Source organism: Phocoena sinus, chromosome 11 (genome assembly GCF_008692025.1).
Source record: "Phocoena sinus isolate mPhoSin1 chromosome 11, mPhoSin1.pri, whole genome shotgun sequence".
NCBI classification, from domain to species: Eukaryota; Metazoa; Chordata; class Mammalia; order Artiodactyla; family Phocoenidae; genus Phocoena; species Phocoena sinus.
Genome location: NC_045773.1, coordinates 89,967,267 through 89,988,372, shown reverse-complemented (window position 1 = coordinate 89,988,372; position 21,106 = coordinate 89,967,267). Strand labels below are relative to the sequence as shown.

Sequence of the window (21,106 nt, the reverse complement as noted above, 5' to 3'; positions counted from 1 at the left end):
GGAAACAGGGCATCTCAAAAGACAGACCTTGATATTGGAACCCAATGTACAATTTTTGGCAGTTAAGGCAAACATGGCAATCTGGTATTTCCGAGGTAATGAAAAGGGGCCCTGGGAGAACTGAGAAGTAAAGTTAAAAAACATGCCTACTTAAATTTTACATGACCTTTCAAGTCTTCATTACTTTCATTCCCCCTCCTGTACTTAGGAAAACCTCACTCATGAGTCTAAACCCAACTTAGCAATCACCTCCTCCAAATCTTTTATAATACCACCAATTTGATTAATCTGTAATCCCACAGTACTTGACCTACAATTCATTTGCCCCTTCTTTCTGGAAGGCACTGTGAAGCAGTGAATTAGAACACAGGTTTTTAGAGCCAAACTTCCTTGGTTCAAATCCTGACTCCACCAGTGACTAATTTTGCATTCTCAGGCAAGTCACTTACCCTTCTGTATCTGATTCCACATCTGTAAAAATGGAGGTAATAATACCAGACTTTGCTAAATTTAACACTCCCCCCTCCCACACCTTATCTCAGATACTGGGGTACATTTTGCAATCTACATTAAAATGATGCCTTACAGGCATTGCAGATTTGACAAACTATGGCCATGTTTGTAAAATTTTGTGAGGATCAAAGGAGTGAATACATAAAAGGCACCAAAGAAATATTTAACGTATTTGTTTTTTAAACTGTAGGTAGTTGCATGTCTCTTCTCCCACTACACTACAAGTTTCTTAAGGGTGTTATCTGACAATCTCCACAAGAGACACCTATCTAACTTAGCTCTATCTGTCCCTAACAACCACAAGAGTGTTCGCCATAAAGTAGCCATGTAAATATTTCTTGCCATGTTCACCTCTGTATATCGTTTGCAGGATCTGGTTTACCTGTACTCTGAACCCAGGACATGGTTAAAAATGTAATTAAAAGGAAAAAGAAAAAAGGCATTTGTATAGCACTATTTTCACATACACGATCTATGACCTAAAAAACAAAACAAAGCAAAAAAAAAAAAATCCAAAGACAGTTGATCTCATTATAAATAAGGAAAATTTATCTGTGTAGTTAAGTGAGCCAATGTCTTACAGCTAGTAAGAAGCAAGACCTTGATTAAATTCAGTGTGCCTCCTGCTGCATTAGTTGCTTATAGAAATGACTAATGTACCTATGTATTTCTTTAAGCCAGAGGTGAAACTACTGAACTAAACCAATGCAGTAAGTCAATGATATCATAATCTATTTATCATACTGTTAAATTTAACTTTTTCTGTTATATACAAATGTTACTGGTAATAACAATGAATAAAAAATGTTGGCAGAAAATACAGAAGGGCAACAAAGGACAACCAAACTCAGTATCAGGGCTGTCTCTGGCCCTCACCTCCTAACTTTGTATGGGCTCAAGATCATTTCTCTAAAAAAAATTTTTTTTTTTTTTGAAGCCAAGATGGGCCTTCGGTGTAATCCAATTTTACATAGTTTTCTCCAAATCTTTCTTTTGTTATGCCAACCTCTCCTGTTTATCCTTTAAGGCTCAGATCAAATTGCTACTTCCTATGATGTTTCCCTGTCTGGATCTTTGCTCCCTACCTGCCCCTAGAAAGAGATAAATACTCCATCTTGAGCAAACCACTTTCTTAGCTCGTAAGTTATACTTTACTGTACTTTCTCCCTCCTAATCTTTGACCTCTCCCCTCCTACCAACTAGATGGAACGGCTTAACACAGAGACTCTTATTTGTCTCTTGATCTCCACTGCAGAGCTTAGAACTGGCACACAGCAATTGCTATGTAATTATTTGGAAAACTGGGATGGGAAAAGATCCTTGAAGACTAGATAACTTTAACGATCTATTCCAACCCTGAGGTTCTATTTCATTAGAATCACTCTGCTTGCTAAGACAAACATTTTTTCTATCAATAGCAGTTAGCCAAACTTCTTGATTTTTAGTATCAGTCTTCTGGCACAACTTACCTAAATAGGTTGTACATTTAAGAGAGAGAGAAAAAAAAGTGTGCAGCCTGGGGACCCATGTATTTTTTAAAAGCACCACAGTAAAATGAGAGAGAAATATATGGTCTAGATCTGTCACCAAGCCTTTTCTATGAAGTGCCAGACAGTAAATATTTTAGCTTTTGCTGGTTCATATGGTCATTGTTGTACATTCACCTTTTTTTTTTTACAAATATTTTAAAAATGGAAAAACCATTCTTAGCTTCTCGGCTGTACCAAAAAAACGGATCTGGCATACAGGCCATAGTTTGCCAACTCCTAGTCTAGATCATGAACTGCTGGAGACATATAGGGAAAAGGCAGAGCCAGATAAAGAGATCAATAGGATCCTTTATGTCAATAGCTTTTAGTTTTAAATTTTTTCCAGCAGAAGTGGATATATGCCCATATTAACTTTCCTAAAGCTACTGCTTAAAATCAGATTTGGACATAGAGCTGAAGACAAAAAGTATGACCTAAAGCTCTGGAAAGTTGGTTATTTATTGTATTCTCAAAGTACAAAAATGAGGATATATCACCTTCTCTCATGGAGTCAAGACTAAATAAGAAGCAAGATGTGAAAGTACATGGCACACAGCAGATCTCAATAGTATCCTCCTTGTTACATACCAATAAATGCTTATGGAATGAGTGGTACTTCTCCCCAGATAGACTGTCAGTTCCTGGAAGACAGAGGCCATGTCTCTTTTCCCCACTTAGCAAAATGCTCAGGTAGAATAAGACAACCATTCTGAAGGAAGGAGAATGATCAATCTACCCCCAAAGGTTGTATTACACAGCCATGCCCAGCCACGTGGGTTCTCTATAGTCTGGCTTCAAGGTACGTTGCTCTAGCTTCATCTCTAACTGCTTTACTTCTGGAAAAACTACCCAACCACAAACAAGCGTGTCTGTCACAGTACTTTCCTACTCCCCATCTTTGTTCACGTGTCCAACTTTCCTTTCTATCCCCAAGGTCAATTTCAATTGGTATTTCTTCCATCTCTCCCCAAAGCTGTCACTCATCAACAGAGAGATTCTCTTTCTTTTGAAATCCTATATTAAGCGTCAATCAAATGGTATTTGGGTAGGAAAATATTTTCTGTAACCCCAACAGCACTTAGCACACTCTCAATTTATTGAACTGAGCAATCAAAAAGTGATTACATTAAAAACCAAGTACTGGCCCCCTATTTTAAGTCTTTTTAAAAATATTCCGAATATTTCAGTAATTAAACACAGTACGTGGCATTATAAAGCAAAAACCTTGGAAGCACTTATGATACTTAACACCTTTGTTATTTAATCAAATAGGAGGCAAGACTGTGAGTCTTTCAGCAAAATGTATGGGGAAAAATTAGGTAAAAAAAAAAAAAGAAAAAGCTAGTTTCCAAAATCTCATAGGATTTATTTCTAAGATTCTGGCTTGCCATTTTTGAATATGCTGTGAGTGGTTCAATCAGGACCATCCAGTACTGTAGGTATTTTTTACATGCTAAAGGGAAACAGATAAAACTGAGAGCTGCCATTAATTTCAGGTAGTACAATGTACCATCATCTAAACTTTTTACAATGTACTGTAGTAATATAAATTTTTAAAAATTTGAAGATTTTCCATGTGTCTGATAACCGTGAAGGTATAGAATCAGAGGAATGACACGAGCACTTTTTGAAGGAAGGCAAAAAAAATTCTTGGGAGAAGGCTTACCTATCTTTTATAGGCAGCAGGGCTATTGAAGGAGGGTCTCCAAAAAAGACGCCTGTCACAGAGCCAGAATCCTGTCCTCACAGCAGAAAGGTTGTACTGGGTGAACAGATGAACAAAATAAGTATTAGCTTAAAATACACTATTCTTTTAACAACTTGGCTGAGAAAACTCGAGAGTGCCAAGAGTAAAGAATGTGCAAACCTTGCTATATTCCACAAAAGATTATGAAAGCAAGTTTAACCCTAAACAGATTTTATTATGGTAATTATTCAATTTTGCCTTCCAACAAAAGGTTTCAATAGTTTATATAATTCTGTAATTCCTCTGATCAGATTGAGATGGGGGAATTCTTATTTTTTAGAACATATTTAAGGACTAACAAAGCTTTCACGTTCACCCTCCCACCACTACCAAATAATTTCTCAAATGGCCCAAATGTTTATCAAAACTATAACTGAAAATTTCTCTCACTTGGTAAACATTGTAGGATGGCTCACTCAACATTACACTTTTTATCTGCCTTCCTCCTATAGACGCAGGAAAGCTAACACTTGGGTCTTACTAGCCTCCCCTACAACTAGAGGTGGCTGGGTAAAAAGTTCTGGCCAATGAGATGTACCTGGAGATCTCTGGTAAAAGGTATCCCTGCCAGTGGGGGAAAAAGCCAAAACATCACTAGAAAAAATCCCTTTACTCTTTTTTTATCTGGAACAGGGATACAATGCCTAAAGGTAAAACAATCATCCTGAGATCATGAGGTTTAATGCCACATGTAAAGATGGTGGCTCAGGAAGAGACAGTCCCCAAATTCTTAGTACCTTTCTTGAGCCGCTCTACTAGCCCAGAATTGCCTCTCTGCGGACTTCTAGTCCTGAAAGAAAAAGGGAACTCCTGTTTTGGACATTATCAGTAGGGCTTTTAAGTATTCAGAGCTGAAGATATTCCTGATGTATCTGGGAACATTCAGATAAATTCAATACTCACAAAGTAAATATCTATAGTTTGTTTTATACTTTCCTAGAGATAAAGAGTATTTATAAAAACACTAGGAAACAAAAACTGAAGAAGCATTAAGCTAGCTTTTAAGGGTCTAAAATATAATTAGAATTGTTTTCTCTAATGTGGAGAGCACTGCTTCTCCGTTCTTTTTTCTGTACTCTCAATAATTTCTCTGTACCTAAGGTAATACCTGTTGTGAACGGCATGCCTGAGTATGATTTAATCTCACTGGTTCATTTCAGGAATCCTCCCCTAAAGATCTACTCCAATGTGTAAATCAGTTGATTTTCATAAGTTTATAGAAAATAATTAAACCTCTATTCTCTCATTCTAAAGAAATCTCATCTATCAGTTTCTTCCTGGTTCCAAATTGCTCTCCTTCTACTGCCCTAAGTAAGCAAATGTCCAAGAGCCAAGGTGATAAAGAAGTTTAGACCAGCTCTTTTATAAAGGAATTATTACCCAGGTCACACTCAGAAAGAGCACCTCCTTATGTGAATTAATTCTAAAGAAAAAGAGAATTTCTTTTTCTGTAATCCCAACAGCACTTAGCACACTCTCAATTTATTGAACTGAGCAATCAAAAAGTGATTACATTAAAAACCGCTTTTTAGTACTTGTGCCAAGTACTACTCTTAAGTGCTTTAAATAAAGGCACTTAATACAACCCTTGGAGGCTGGTACTATCATTATCCCCATTTTAAAGGTAAGAAACAGGTACAGAATTTACAAGTAACTTGCCCAAAGTCAAACAGTGACAATCAGAGTACAGCTGGGATTTGAACCCAGTTTCCAAGAGATGGAACCGCTCGCTGCATATCATAGAAGCAGAGGTATAGGTACAGAGAACCTAAAACAAAATGTCTTAGCAATTGCTGGCTAACATGCTAAATGTGACATATTTCATATAAAAGACTTAAAAAAAAAAACAAAAACCCTGTCAATTCTGTTTTAACTGCAGTTTTCAGTGATTTCAAACATATATTTTAAAATAATATTTACTTATAAATTAAGTATCCTATTCTTTCACACAGCTAAATATGGAAAGTAGCAGGTGAATAATATTCAGCCTCATATAACTGGCTAATGAACAACTATAACTTGAACTGGATTTCTGCTTAAAACTTCTGACTTCAGCAATATGATACAGATTATTTGGTCCAAAGCTCTTAATTTACAGAGGAAACAAGAAACAAGTTCAGTTATTTACTCCAAGAATCTAAAATAGAACAAGCAGCTGATCTTAACAGGGAGAACTCTTATCTATGAAGGAAAAATTCATTTCAGGAAATAAAAATAAATAATATTAACCCAGTAATTTTCCATGAAAAAAAATCTGCAAAAAACATTACATCTATAGGGCTTCCCTGGTGGCGCAGTGGTTGAGAGTCCACCTGCCGATGCAGGGGACGCGGGTTCGTGCCCCGGTCCAGGAAGATCCCACATGCCGCAGAGCAGCTGGGCCCGTGAGCCATGGCCGCTGAGCCTGCGTCTGGAGCCTGTGCTCCGCAACGGGAGAGGCCACAACAGTGAGAAGCCCGCATACCACAAAAAAAAAAAAAAAAAAAAAAAAAATTACATCTATAAGCAATCCTCAACTTTTCCAATCAACCTGCAATTCCTCTGTATAGCCTTAGAAAAGAGGTCCTTTCATAGTATTGACCAAAAATACCTCAGTTTATGAAGTCCCTAACAAGGATGCCACTTAACAGACTCCTTAAAAAAACAGAATAAGGGAAAACAAAGTTACTATAGAAATACTATCCTTCCTGCCAACACTTACCTTTCAAAGGCATTCAGAGCCTTTCACAGCAATGGAATCAGCAATAAAGTTTTTGAGGAGGATGGCCCTAAATTTGAAGGAGTCTTTAAAGAAATGAAGAATACCTATGTTTGCCAGAGGGTTATTTATCAGGAAAAAAAAAAGATTTCTCAGTCCAGATTTTACTGGCATTATATTTTATGAAGTCTGTCAATACCAGTCCAAGTAGAAAAACCAAAGCAGAAAACAGAGCATTATGATATAGCTTTTAGATTGTGTTGCTTTACATACTTAATGTCTGAAAGGCATTTTTGTGGTTTTTTTTTTTCTCCATGGATTTTCATCATTTGACCTGGGTTTCTAGCAAATGATCCTCATTTAAGGCAATGAAGAAAGAAAGGCTTTGATCTGTAGTGGGACAGTTCCATTTGTGATCATTATCCAGGAACCAATATGGTTATAAATCAGGAGTCATCTACATTCACAGATGTCAACTAACTCTATTCAGAACAAAGGGACAATAATCTGTAAAGCAAATGAGAAAACGAGTGTAAAATATCCTCACTTTTTAACCTGCACCTTAGTAATGACAAGAAGACTGGATTTATAAATCTTGCATATGGTAAAATGTCATCTTAATACTAACAGTAATAGCAGCAGCTAATACTTATATAGTACTTGTGCCAAGTACTACTCTTAAGTGCTTTAAATAAAGGCACTTAATACAACCCTTGGAGGCTGGTACTATCATTATCCCCATTTTAAAGGTGGGAAACAGGTACAGAATTTACAAGTAACTTGCCCAAAGTCAAACAGTGACAATCAGAGTACAGCTGGGATTTGAACCCAGTTTCCAAAGGCCATGCTCCTAATCATCTTGCTTCTACAAAAAAAATTAGATGTTTATATTCTACGACAACTTTTCATGCTTTAAGTCTGCCTTTAAAAAGGTCTCGGGAAGCGTGCATAGTGAATACACAATAGTAGATAACCCAAAATTTGCTGAATGAGGAAATCTATTACTGCAAAATTGCCACTATTTATATTCACATATAAATAACACGTTTTCCTCCTACATGTCCTTAAAATCTATTCCATAAAAACCCTAGTGCTCAGATTACTCATCTTCCTTCATACCAAAAATATATTAAGATACTAGTTATGAAACACCTGCTGGATCTGTAGTATCCTTTTTAAAATTATGAAGCATTCTATACTTAGCTTTATAGAAGTCTTTATAAACTCTGACCTTAAAACAAGCATGGATTTTAAATACCTAAAGACAAGTATACACAAAATGCACACCTATAAAATCACAGTTCACCACATCTTTATTCTCTCTAATCCAGCAGTTATCAACTGAAGGTGATTTTGCCCTCAGGGGACATTTGGCAATGTCTAGAGACAGTTTTGGTTTTCACAGCTGGAGGCTGGGGGCAGGGATGTGCTACCGGCATCTAGTGGGCAAATACTCTGCAATGCACAAGACAGCCCCCTCCAACACCAAAGAATCATCTTGGTCCAAAATGTCAAGCCACATTAATCAAGCCCCTACATAAGACAAGGGGGATTACCCAATTTACAGAGCAAGTTCTGATCATTAAAGAGAGCACCAAAACAAGTTAAAATAGAGCCAGCAAAACACTGTTAACAATAACAGGAAATCACCTCCTTGTACCCTCTCCCTCATCTACTTGATTGAAGATACATATTAAGGAGAGGGTAAAGCTAACCCCTTACATGGTTCAGCAGCTCTCCTCTTCCCAAAGTTTTTCTTCAGAAACTAAATATTCTCAACATTTTATAAATACTGCCAAGTAAAAGAAAATGACAGGCATTCCTAAGTGACACAAAATTTGCCCACCAATCAAATAAACTTCAAATGCCACTAGTCTCATTAAATAATCCCAAACTGAGATAAAACGGTGGTCCTTAATCCTTGCTTTTTGCATAAAGCAGAATAAACTGGTACAAGTCAATCATAAAGTATTAATATACTACGAAAAATTTCTTTAAAAGTCTCCTTTGTGTTCCTGTCAGGATATGTACTCCTCCCCCTTTATTTACCTACTCTAGTCTTCAAGGTCCAGCTCAAACAGTGCACAGCAACTTCATTCTTTTCCAACTCTTACATTCTGGCATGGCAATAAAACTAAAAGCTCCTTAAGGGAAAGAAAGGGTTTACACTTAATCCTTTCTGTGTCTTTGGAATTAAAAACAACCAACATGGTACATATATAGTTCCTTCAAATCTATGCTTTCTGTCTTAATCTATTATATAGCAGGAGTATTTAATTCTCTCCATGAAAAGAAATTAAAAAACCCCAACATTTTACCTCCTCTTCACTTTCTTTATCTTCATCATCTGAAGACTCTTCTTTGTTTTTCTTTTCCTCTTCATCACTGCTAGACTCATCTGACAGAATTTCAGGACATTTGGTTCGCTTAGCTTTCCTGGACATTCCAGAACTGTTCCGTTCCTTCTTGTTGCCTTTGCTAGAAGTTTTTTTAGATTTTGGCAATGGCTGCATAAAATAAGGATAACATCAATGAGGTATTATATTTCCAAGTCAATCACGTCTTTTTGATAACTACTTCTCAACTTAATTCTTCTTGTTCCTGTCTCAAGAAATTTTATTTCCAAGCTTAGCAGCTTTACAGAGAATTCATCTTTAACTGCATGTGTCGAGTCAACCTTTTTGTCTGCACTACCAACACCCTTTCATTTTTTTTAGAACCTTAGGTTCTAGGCAAGACTCTTCACATATTTGAAAGAAGTATGTGTTCTACATTCTGACAGGGGACTAGAAGCCCAAGTGCACACTGTGTTAAGTTCAGATATTTGTTTATACTTCATCAAGATGATATTTCCAGTTAGACTTGCTATTTATTTCACTCCTACAAGCATTAAAACTGTCACTGCCTTCTTGCTTTAAGGGACCCACTAATCGACCAGGAGGAATCATCCATAAAGGAAATAAAACCTCACTTTACACATCTTGAATTGATGAAACATACAGTTTATATTCATATTACCTATGGGTTCTACTTTCAATAATGCCAGGATTATATTCTCACTGATTTTAAATATGCAATAAGTGTCGAGTATGTTAATTATGAAATGAATTAAGAACCACAAAATAAGTGCCACTGCCATTACTCTGATATTCAATTAAACCATGTATATTTAAAAAGCAGAGATCACATGAGGAAAATAATTTAATTAACTAAAAAATTTAATTTTTAAATGCTTTCTTAGGGGAGTATTTACTAACTTCTGAAATTGAAAACTATAACCTTGCATAAAGGATCTGAAAAGACTAAGGAATTAAAATTATTTACTTCTAAAATCATGGGCATCTTTTGTCTTTATTTTTGCCTATGTTATTTTCTACAATAAGGAAAATTCTGTAACGTAACCTTAAGATACGCGATTGTGTAAATGTTACTGGTAACTCTAAGCTATCTCTCATGAAACTAGCAGAACCACAGGTCCCTTCTCTTTCAGGAAATTTCAGTCTTAGGGGTCAATGTTACCTGTACAAAAATTAAGAAAAGGTGGCTGCTTTGTGTAATGTGGCATTTTCAGGCTATCTACAACCCACAGGACAGCCTCTAGCTTGCCCAAACAACCTACCCTTCTCTAAAGACAGACTGGGAAACAGCCAATCTAGGTACCTCCAGAAAATAAGTTAGTGGACCAAAGATATTCCTCAGAGAGGTTCTCCACAAGAAACCTCCTAGAATGTATACAGATAACCTTGTTATGTGAACTACTGCCATTACCACCTATTACCAGGAACCAAATCCATCTGGATAAATTCTTTGATATGCTTGTTTGGAGAAAAGGTAACTCACCGTCCAAACTCTCACTATTCACTAAATGAAATCCAAGACATGAATATATTTGAAAAATGTGATATCCCTATGTCAGCTCAGAAGCCAGATGCAGGTTATAAGAATATAATCTGTATGTGAAATCAGTAAGATGAGGACTGGAATGGGTGCTGGATAAATTTATACAAGAAAGTGGAAGAATGCTGCATCATTCAAGAAACCAATCAAGAAAATGCAACTTCTAAAAATAAACGAAGAGACTTTCATTTTTAAAAAGTAATAATATATAAATGCCTTACAGCTTTCCTATACTGGTTCTAAAAATAGCTGAATCTATTAATCAGAATCCAATGTCAAGAGCATCATCCCTTTTTGGAAACAAAATCTGATTAACCGTCAAGCTAGAAGTACAAAAAGATAGTAAAACAATGTTAAATCAATAATTTTAAGACTATCCTAGAGCAGAAAAAATTAGTATTAATGACTTTATAGTGTTTTCCTCAAATGATGGAAGTATATGGTAGCACAGAAAATAGCTTGAGATTGATACCATTAGACTAAGGAGTAATCATCACAGAATCAGATATGAAAAATGGATATAAGAGTAAGATTCCATAAAAAAGGATAAAACAGTGGTTCTCAAAGTCTGGTTCATGGAACCTGTGGTTTCCTGAGACCTTTCCAGAAGCCCAAAAGGTCAGAACTATTTTCATAATAATACCAAGGCATTATTTATTCACTCTTTTCACTGCGTTGACATTTGTAGTAATTGTGCAAAAAGCAAAGGTGGGTAAACCTACTGGTACCTTATCGAGATGGAGGCAGCAAACTGTGTTTGTAGTCATTATATTCCTCACAACCACACACCAATTCTTGATGAAACAGTAAATACTGTGTTAACTCTCAACCTTTGAGTACATGTCTTTATACCATCTGTATAACAAAATTGGAGGTACACACAGAGTACTTTGGCTACATAAGGAAGTTCACTGATCTTCTCAAAGAAAAGCACTTGCACAACTGAGCAGTGAACTAAGCTACCTTTTTTCATGGAATATCATTTTTAAAAGAATAATTAAAAAACTATGCCTATTCAGACTTAGGTATTTGACAGACATAGTCTCAGAAATAAATGTGAGCCTGTCACTTCAAAAGAAACCTGACAGTATGTATTGCCAATGATAAATTTCAAAATTTCAAGTGAAAATTAAATTTTGGAAAGTTCACAGCCACTCTCATGGACCTGACAGCCTCCCAATACCTAATGATGAGACAAAGGTTATATTAATGAATGTGACTTTTTGACAGTGTTCAATGAAATGCGCCAGCATTTGGAAGATATGCATAATTCAGGGAACCAACATTTTCCAAATGGAGAGTGCATATTACAATATGCATAGGTAAAAGGTCCAAGTTTATTAACATGGTTTTAGATACCACATTACAACTAACCTTTAAGAACCTCCCCACTGTGGAGTTTTGGTGTTATATCAAACGAGACTATCCATAATTAACTGAAAGGGTTTTTAAAATATCCTTCCTTTTTCTACATACACAGCTGTGTGTGGCTGGATTTTCTTCATGTACTTCAAGCAAATCAATACATTGCAACAGAAGGAAATGCAGAAGCAAATGAGAATAGAGCTGTCTTCTCTTAAGACAGACATAAACAGATTTGCAAAAACAGAATGCCGTTCTTCTCATTAAAATTTTGTAAAGTATAGTTATTTTTCATACAAATATTACTTTTGTTAACATGTAGTGAGCCTGTTATTTTAGAACTTTTCAGTTTTAATTCAGAATACAGTAAATATCAAAATAACCCACATAAACAAAAGCTCTTGAGGTCCTCATTGATTTTAAAAGGGTAATGGGGTCTTGAGACTAACACACTTGAAAATCACTGAGGAAACGTTGAATATAAACATATCCCTCATATCTCAGGCAACTTAGTAACTGCTTCTGGGGAAATAGTGTTCAAACTCATCTTTTAAATAAATCAACTAGAACCCCTCCTCCCCCATTACCATATGCCTTCAGTTTGTGGCTGTATGACAAAAATATCCTTAAGTATCACTATCCAGCTAATGGTCAACAGGACCAAGAGCAGACAAAAATAAAGTCCCAGAGCTATTTTCTGGTTTCTAATCTTAATGCCCTTCTCCCCTCACTGATGGTGTTCCCCTGAACTCCTAGGCCCTCTAGATCTCTTCCCAATTTCTTTCCTATCAAAATGAGAAAATATGAAAATATTTGCTAAAAGATTGAAAACAAACTGAAAATGCAAGGTCATATAATTAACACTTCAATAAACATTTTAACTCAGTGATGTCCTTTGTTACTGTTGAACAATCAGGGCAAACCTAATCCAGATTTTAGAAGAGTAGTGAAAACTGTAAGACTTTTACTTCCCTGTCCAGCTCCTGGGCTCTCTTGATGATTCTGGAAACACAGTCCAAGCAACTTCAAAGAGCCAGCTTTTTTCTGTCACTTTCTCATAACCTTATTCCAGTATCTAGTAAATGTCCAGCTTTAATACACCATCTTGCCTTTCCTGATCTGATTATAGGTCGCACACCCTCCCTCACCAGCCCAACACCTCACCCTCAGCTCAACCTGTTTCTGTTCTTCAAGTGCTTCTATATACATAACTCTGGATACTTCCTTTGTATTTCTGTCCCATTTGACATTTAGTTAACAATTATTTTTCTTAATCTTACATCCTTTACATCTGATAAGGGAAAACACATCCGTATGCCTTCTCTGTTATTTCTATCATGAAATTGTTGCAGATATGTCAACGGAAGGCATATTCTTTGAATGTAAAAGATATTACTGAATGTTGACAGCAATGCTAATTAAAATGTTCCAGAAAAAGAGAATGGAGACACTACAAATAACTGATTTGTTACTGAAATAGTAAAAAGTGATCCTCACTTTGCCAGAAGGCTTTGGATGCATTAAGAAATTCAAGATCCTTTTCACCAGTTCACTATTTACACCTGATCGCTCCAAATCAAGAACCTCGCAGATGCTCTTTAACATGGCATTTCTAAATCTGAAACAGAAAATGGAAGAAACCAATGTGATTATGTAGGAAAGTTTATAAACATTCTCCACAATATAAAGATAATAGGTAACCAAACTGGCTCAGCCACAAATATTAAGAAAACAGCCAATGTTTCTCTGAATCTTAGAAGTACTCCCGATAATCTTGACTACTACACAAAATACAACCAGATGTAATTATTAATAAATGGAAAACATCATTTACCAATTAAGTCTTAAAGGTGGTATGAAAATAAATTCACTTAGTTCACTGAAATATAACCTCAAGTTTTCAATACTATAAAATTCACAGACCTGTTAATTCTTCTGGCTGGTGATTGATTAAACAACACATTTTCCCCTGAGTATTCCTACTGACAATGTCTCAAAGAAGGTATAGGTAATGACCTTTAATACTTAGAGTTTTTAAACTACAGGTGACTTAACAAACAAAAACTCTTGTAATATATCATCACATTAAAAAAATTTTTTTAAAGAATATATCATCTTGTTTGCATTAGAATGGACATGATTTCTATCAAATTGATTAACTTCAAAATAGTTTAAATGGTACCTATAAGTGGGAGAACAGAGTGGCTGGCAGGGAACAGGAATGGAAGAGTTTTCACTACACTTCCTTTGGACCTCCTGAATTTTGGACTGTGTGAATGATTTACCTGTATCATTCTTCTAAGAATCAGAAATGTCTTTAGAGTTTTCAATAATCTTGACAGCCGCTATTTATCAGAAATAGTTAATACTTTATGATGACATGCTCTTGGAATTTAAAGCAAAGAATCATCAGTCTACTGAAAATGTAAGGGCAGTTATATTTAAATGTTTAAAATTAAGTGTGAAGCACATTAACTATATTTATAAAAATAACTTACTTTTTCAACATTTCTTCCTTCTTTTTATATTGCATACTTCCTTTTTCAAATGGAAATCCACTGAACTGACCCACATTCTTCTTTAATGAGGACACCTGAAAATGTTTCTCCTATTATTAATGCTACTACTTATTACCCAGTAATGTACACAAGAAAATTTTCAAAGCCAACACCTTTATTTTCACACCTGTCTCCACGCTATAATATTGGTGTAGTCAACATTTTTTCTTCACATTGGAAAACTGTATTTGCTACTAAAATATTAACATTATAAAGTGTTCAAACTCAATTCTTTGAAAATAACAATTTGAATTGAAATGCATTTCATCTGGGAATTTTTACTAGTAATTATAAAACCACAACTAAATGTTACCTGACAGCATCAGGGGACGTGGAAAGTTACTAAAAAGACAGCCTACTCCCTGGCGGTCCAGTGGTTAGGGCTCCGTGCTCTCACTGCCAAGGGCCCGGGTTCAGTCCCCGGTCAGGGAACTAATATCCCACAAGCCGTGCAGTGCGGCCAAAATAAATAAATAACATTTTTTAAAAAATGACGTCCTTTCCTTAAATAATACAAGTTGCTAGTAATATTTCTTATTTTCCAACAGAAAGTCAGGGATTGATTCTTTAAAAAGAACAGAGCACCTCCAAAAGTTAATACCATTTAGCAGTAATGGGACTTGTGTAGATTAGATTGTTGTCAGGGTCGACTGAGGCAACACACATGAAAATAAATTTTACCATGCTTCAGACAGTCAAACAATGTCAAACTTTACTTTGTCCACTCAAAGTCTCCTCACTTATATGAAATACTGAAGTTGTGTGTACAGTATAGTAATTCAGTAAATGAAACACTGATTTATTCTAACACTGGCAAAAAATTACCACCTAACAGATATTTCCTCAAAATGAGATACAATATGCTGTAATCATTTATTTCTGAATGGTCAGAAACATCCAAAAAAGGGAGTTCCCTCGTGGTCCAGCGGTTAAGACTTCGTGCTCCCAATACAGGGTGCCTGGGTTTGATCCCTGGTCAGGGAACTAGATCCTGCGTGCCACAACTAAGACCCAGCACAGCCAAATAAATAAATAAATATAAATTAATTTTTTAAAAACCAAAAAAACAGATTTCTTCTAATACAGTTAAAAATCACTAAAATCATCATAATTTTGATTTCACAATGTGAAATTTTAGTTTGCCTTTAAAACAACTACAGTATGAAGAGCCCTGGATGTTAAAATACTAATGGCTAATATCCAGCTACATCTCCTGTGATAAGTCATTCAACTGTGTGCCAGCTGGCTCACTTGTATGGTATGGAGATTGATCTAGTTGATTGCTTAAGTCCTTTCCAGAACTAAAATTATGCTTCCATTGTGAAGTATTTTAACACATAAGTAGACTACTAGGTAAAAGGTATAAAAAAGGTCTTACTGTGCCTGGTCTGTTGTAAAGCAGTTTATGTAGATTTCTAAGTTCATCCGTTTTCTTCTTACTCAGAAAAAAATGTATCCTTTCAATTTCACAAAGTTTCTGCCCCTTTCCTAGGAAAAAATACCATGTTAAAGTTAAATACCCATTATGTGTTAGAACATTTAATTTAATGAGAATTGTTTTTTACAGCATAATTTACATATAACTTCTGTTCTAATAGGGCAAATTAAATAGAATTACACCAGTTATATATTGCTACTTAGTAAACACTAAAAACTAATAAGCACTGCTATCCATCATTTTGTACATTTAGGCGTTTTCACTATAAAATGAAAGGAACATAAACTTACCTTGTACAATTGTAAATGGCTCTCTTTGCAAGGAAGAGACTTGCATTGTCAACCTCTCTACTTTTTTCTTTTCCCTCTTGCCTTCCACGATGAGACTCTTTTCTAGAAATCAATTTAATACTTCTTAAATAACAAAAAGCTTAAAGAAGGTATTAACTTTATTACATAAACATAAACTCTTCTCCTGAGCATGATTTTGAGAAGTAAATGATACAACAGAGATGAAAATACGTGATAAGTTAATAGCGTTGCTGAAGTTTTTTAAAAGTAACACTTTACTTACCTGGCAACCCCACAGGGGAAGTAGTTTTTAAAAAAAAAAATCAGAAAGCAAACAAACTTCTATCCAGCTACAATTATTGCTATGGAAGTCCAGTCATTTTATTTGTGAAAAATCACCAAGGTGCTCATTAAACCTACTATTTGACTAGACATAATTCTATTAATTGGGATTCCATTTACCGTACATCAGAAAACAGCAAGTTTAGATTGAGATTTTAAGAACTTCAAGAGATATTCAGGGCAAAGCAATAATTTAGTAAGCTGACAGAAGAAAAGCAACAGTAAGGCAGAGCAGTCTGGAGTTACTATGGCTAGGGTAAAATTCTACAAGTTTACATTTAAGGCAATCAATTGGTAGGGCATTACTTTGTAGTTCAATAAATGATGTTCATAATAATGGTCATAAAACCCTGTAAAAAAGTTTTGCAATGTTTAGTCCAGACTGCTTTTTTTCCCCTAAGCTAGGTAATATATATATTTTACAATTTAAACATTATGCTGGATTTTCTTTTTTTTATTTTTGGCTGTGTTGGGTCTTCACTGCTGCGCACAGGCTCTCTCTAGTTGCGGCGCGCAGGCTTCTCATTGCGGTGGCTTCTCTTGTTGCGGAGCACGGGCTCTAGGCCCACGGGCTTCAGTAGTTGTGGCTCGCAGACTCAGTAGCTGTAGCACACAAGCTTTAGCTGCTCTGAGGTATGTGGGATCTTCCTGGACCAGGGCTCGAACCTGTGTCCCCTGCACTGGCAGGCAGATTCTTAACCACTGAGCCACCAGGGTAGTCCCTAGGCTGGATTTTCTAAAACCCACTTACTTTCTGACTGAGATAAAGTCAGATAAATAAGAGGACAGTATAGATTGCTGGAAGTGCTTCCACTCATTCACCTGCATGCCTATTTTGTGCCAAGTTGCACTAGATACTAAGGAGGCATCAATAGATGATTAAGAAACTGAATATTTCTTGTAAGAGATCACGTCTACTGGGGTCCGTGAGACACAAATATACTCCAAAGTAGAAGATGATAACACACTTTAAGAAAGATATAATTGAAAGCCCTCTGAGTTGATGAAAGAGTAATTCTTTTTCGATTATGGAAAAAGGACCAAAACACTGGATCTGGCTTTGAAGGACAGGTAAGATTTGGAGACATAAGGATCTGCCCACAAAGAATTAGTAAAAAGAAAGGGATTCCAGCAGGTGTATGCTGGCAATGGTGTGCGGCAAGGAGAGAAAGCACTCTAAAGCAACGCTGGTGACCACTCCGCTTCCTTTCCCTGAGTGATGTAAGCCCTTTGCTTGCTGCTGATTACCATCTATAAGCTAAAGACATTCCTGGTCTACCTCCAGTCCAGAGCCTTCTCCTGAGCTTCAGGCTGTCAACTGAACAGCTCCACTTCATGTCCTACAGGCACCAAACTCAATGCATCCGAAACAGAAGTCATAATCATCTCCAAACTCACTCACCTTCATGAATTCTATCTTTCAGAAAATGGCAGTATTATCCACCCAGCTGCCAAAGACAGAAACCTAGGAGTCATCTTTTACAAGGCATCTCCTACCGCCCTTCCCCTCACTCCCCAAACCACTGCCAAGCTAAGTCAATTCACCCCCTTACTTGGCACAAATTTCAGTGTCTTGTTTCTATGATGCCTCAGTAGTAGAGTTAAATTTTCAGGGCCAAGTAGGATAAAAACATCCACAATTTCGACTGCTCCACAAACACCTCAAATGAGGAAAAGGAGAACAATAATAAATTAGGACAACTATAGAACTGCCTGGGGCTATTTTTTTTAAATTTTCATGTTAAAAAAAAAAATCACAATTTAAACTGCCATCAATCTCCCGAGCAATACTGTACCGGTCATTTATATAATTTTTACATGACTTCTATAATTTCTTCCTGATGTGAAGAAATTCATCATCTCGGTGGTATCCAAAACCAAAAATTGGAGGAAAAAGCGCTGAGAAAGTCTTGGACTAGTAGTGAGATACTGCGGCCAATTTCGAGTTATTATATTATGAATAATTTAAAAATAATTCATATTTTTCCTAAGCATTTTTGTACTTAAACGTGGACATGCTTCCCCTTAGAGCACATACCACTTTAGACAAACAAAAGGCACACCGTGTAATCTCAACCCAGATTGTATTTATAAAAAGTGCTGACGGTGGACTGGTTTAGACTTAAAAAAAAAAAATTGACAGTGAAACCTGGGTTTGGGACGAAATCCTCAAACCTCTTCCCAAGTTTGGTTGAGCGGTAGTCAAATATTAAACAAACCTAGATTGGGCTAACACCAGGAGAGAAGGATAAGATCTGTGACACGGAGCTTTAAGTGGTTAGAAACATTTTAGGAAGCGGGCACACCTAAGGGGCACTGCCCCATGCATCCTTGATAAACTGACGCAGCATACCACTCAATTCTCTAAGACTCCTCGGTTTCGTGCGTCCAAATAGGCTACTACCACTCTCTCTCAACACCAAAACTGAGACAGCTCTGAGCTCTCATTTAACTTTCTTTCACAGTTCACTGCTTTCGTATTTAACTACTTTCTAAGGGAGCAACAGCTTTCACCGGTGTTTCCCCGTGAAAGTAACTCCCCTAAGCCTTTGAAAAGAACGTCTGCTGAAGTTCGGCAAATAAATTAAAACTATTAAAATATTTCCAGGACTCGTATTAATAACTTTTTCAAGTCTTAATATATGATTTCAGTTAGGACCCTACAATAACTTCAAAAGGCAAAGGACGTGTACTTAAATTAGCAAAAACAAAACATTACCTTAGGAACTCCCAAGGCTAGCACTTTTAAAAAAACAGATCTGAAACTTACAAACTTCCTGTCAAATGATAAAATGTTATGAACAACTCTGTTGCTGACGAGAAGTAAACTGCACTCCAAAGTAGTAACGGAACGAGTAATTTTTTTTTTAATTGGAATTCCCAAAGTTATTTTCCCTGCTACTGCTCAACACGAAAAACCCTAATTCCGCAAACACTCTTACTGAAAATCACTCCGATTTAGCGTCTTTAAGCGCAAAAACAGCCAGAAAACCGTTTTCGGGAAAATCGATCACTAGCAACGAGACTTCCTCCCCACCTTTCTCTTCCTCTTCCTCCTCCTCCTCGTCGTCCTCGTCCTCCTCTTCACTTTCTTCTCTCGGGCCGGGCATTTCGGGCTCTTTCTCGGACGCTGGCTGGGCGGGGGCTCCCTCTCCCTCCGCAGCAGGGCCGGAGGAGGACATGCTGTGGACCTGCGAGCGGGGAGGAAGCCACACGTCTCGGTCCCCTCGCTCCCGGCTGGAAGGACGCGGCGGCTCCAGCCGGCCGCCCCCGGGAGCCGCGGGAAACCTGACCGCAAAGTTGCCTCCCAGCGTAGCCGGGTCTGCTGCTCTCACTCCCCGGGGGCGGCTTCCCTCTTGCCCCGCAGGCAGTCCGGCCGTCCTGAGGCGGGAAAGCGCGGGCGCCTAGCCGCCCCTCCCACCGCCCGGCCCGCGCCGCCGGCCGCCCCGCGTCCCCTCCCCCGCCCCAGGCCGCCGTCCAAATGGCCGCGGCGGTGCGGGCGGGCCCCGCGCGCCCTCTCGGCCTGTCCTTCGCCAACGCGGCCCTCACCACGGGTCCCGGCCGCCGCGGGCCTGGCGCGCGAGGGCACGAAGACGCTCCGGGCGGTGGCGACGGGCACCGAGGAGGACGCGCGCTGGCTGCTCGCTGGCGTGACGCTTGCGCCGCTCTCTCGAATGCCCAGAATCAACAAGATTTTCAAAATGGCGGTTCGGGAAGGAAAGCGGGAATGCGGCGGCCAATCAGGGCCGTGAGCTGGGAGTTGGCGCGCGCGGAGTGGGGGAGGCGGGGCGGGCCGGCGCCTCTGTGGGAAGCCCCAGCGGGCTAGGCTGGGGCGGGGGCGCGAGGGTCGCCCTGGCCGCGGGCGCAGGGGCCGTGCGCTCCCAGGCGGCCCCCGGCGGCGTCCGGCGTCTGGTCGGCGTTCTGCCTGGAAAGCCCCGGGCGGCGGGCGGGAGCGGGCGCGGGACCGGCGAGGCGGCGCCGAGCGGAAGAACGCTAGAGGGCCTGCATGTGTATTGTCTCCGTGGCTCGTTCCCGGAAAAGAGGAGCGGCCGCGGGTCCGCGAGGGGGCGGGCGGAGGGTGGTGAAGAAGTTTACATCCCGTGAAGTCGCTGCTACAGTATTTCCCAGAGGTTGAGGGGAATAACTAAGTGAGCGATCTCATTTGGGTCCCAGAGATCACGCTGGTGATGACTTCCGAATCTGCTGTATTTCGGAGGACCCCGTCGCTTGTAAGGTGCACCGCAAGGGAAAAGCCCCTACCACGTTGAAAATTCACAGTCACCGGAGAGAAAAAGATTTCCAGACCTGTAAATGTAGGGGGAAATCATGTGTGTTAGTTATAATAGAGGAAATACGGTATCACCCAGTCCAGGCTCTTCTCCCAGAGTTCTAGGCCAGCTCCGCAGAATCCTTTAAAACTCAACGTTTAAAAAAGTGAACACATTGCTCCCATACCCTTGAGTTTTCGGACTTGCAGGTCGAAACCCTAGCAATAAACTCATCTTTTGGCTTTGTTTAAAAACAAAACAAAACACAACACAGTGCTTCCCCCCCCCCGCCCAAATGCTCCCCCTTACTGTGTTTGATTCCCTTCATTTCCCTCCCCCCACCCCGAAGTCCTCAACCACTGTCTGCCCAAAGGGTCCTTTTACTGGATGAATTTAACAGAAATATGATCAGTTAAATTTCCCTGAATGGACTCCGGTTTGTAAGGCAAAAGTTAGACATTTTC

At 38.4% G+C, this 21,106-nt stretch overlaps 1 protein-coding gene across 2 annotated transcripts in view; it reads right to left on the bottom strand.

Annotated features, from left to right (window-relative positions):
- DEK (DEK proto-oncogene) overlaps nt 1–20,385 on the bottom strand; it is a 30,700-nt gene extending 10,315 nt beyond the window's left edge. The window contains exons 1-7 of one of the 2 annotated variants that reach the window (XM_032648041.1): nt 19,924–20,385; nt 19,412–19,565; nt 16,033–16,134; nt 15,683–15,792; nt 14,245–14,339; nt 13,244–13,364; nt 8,806–8,994 (exon numbers count right to left, since the gene is read on the bottom strand). In XM_032648041.1, the coding sequence (XP_032503932.1) occupies nt 8,806–8,994; nt 13,244–13,364; nt 14,245–14,339; nt 15,683–15,792; nt 16,033–16,134; nt 19,412–19,556 (762 nt within the window). In that variant the 5' untranslated portion in view covers nt 19,557–19,565; nt 19,924–20,385. Of the gene's footprint in view, nt 1–8,805; nt 8,995–13,243; nt 13,365–14,244; nt 14,340–15,682; nt 15,793–16,032; nt 16,135–19,411; nt 19,801–19,923 lie in introns of those variants that run through there. The other variant, XM_032648042.1, reaches the window with a different exon arrangement.
- Between the last annotated feature and the right edge of the window lie 721 nt (nt 20,386–21,106).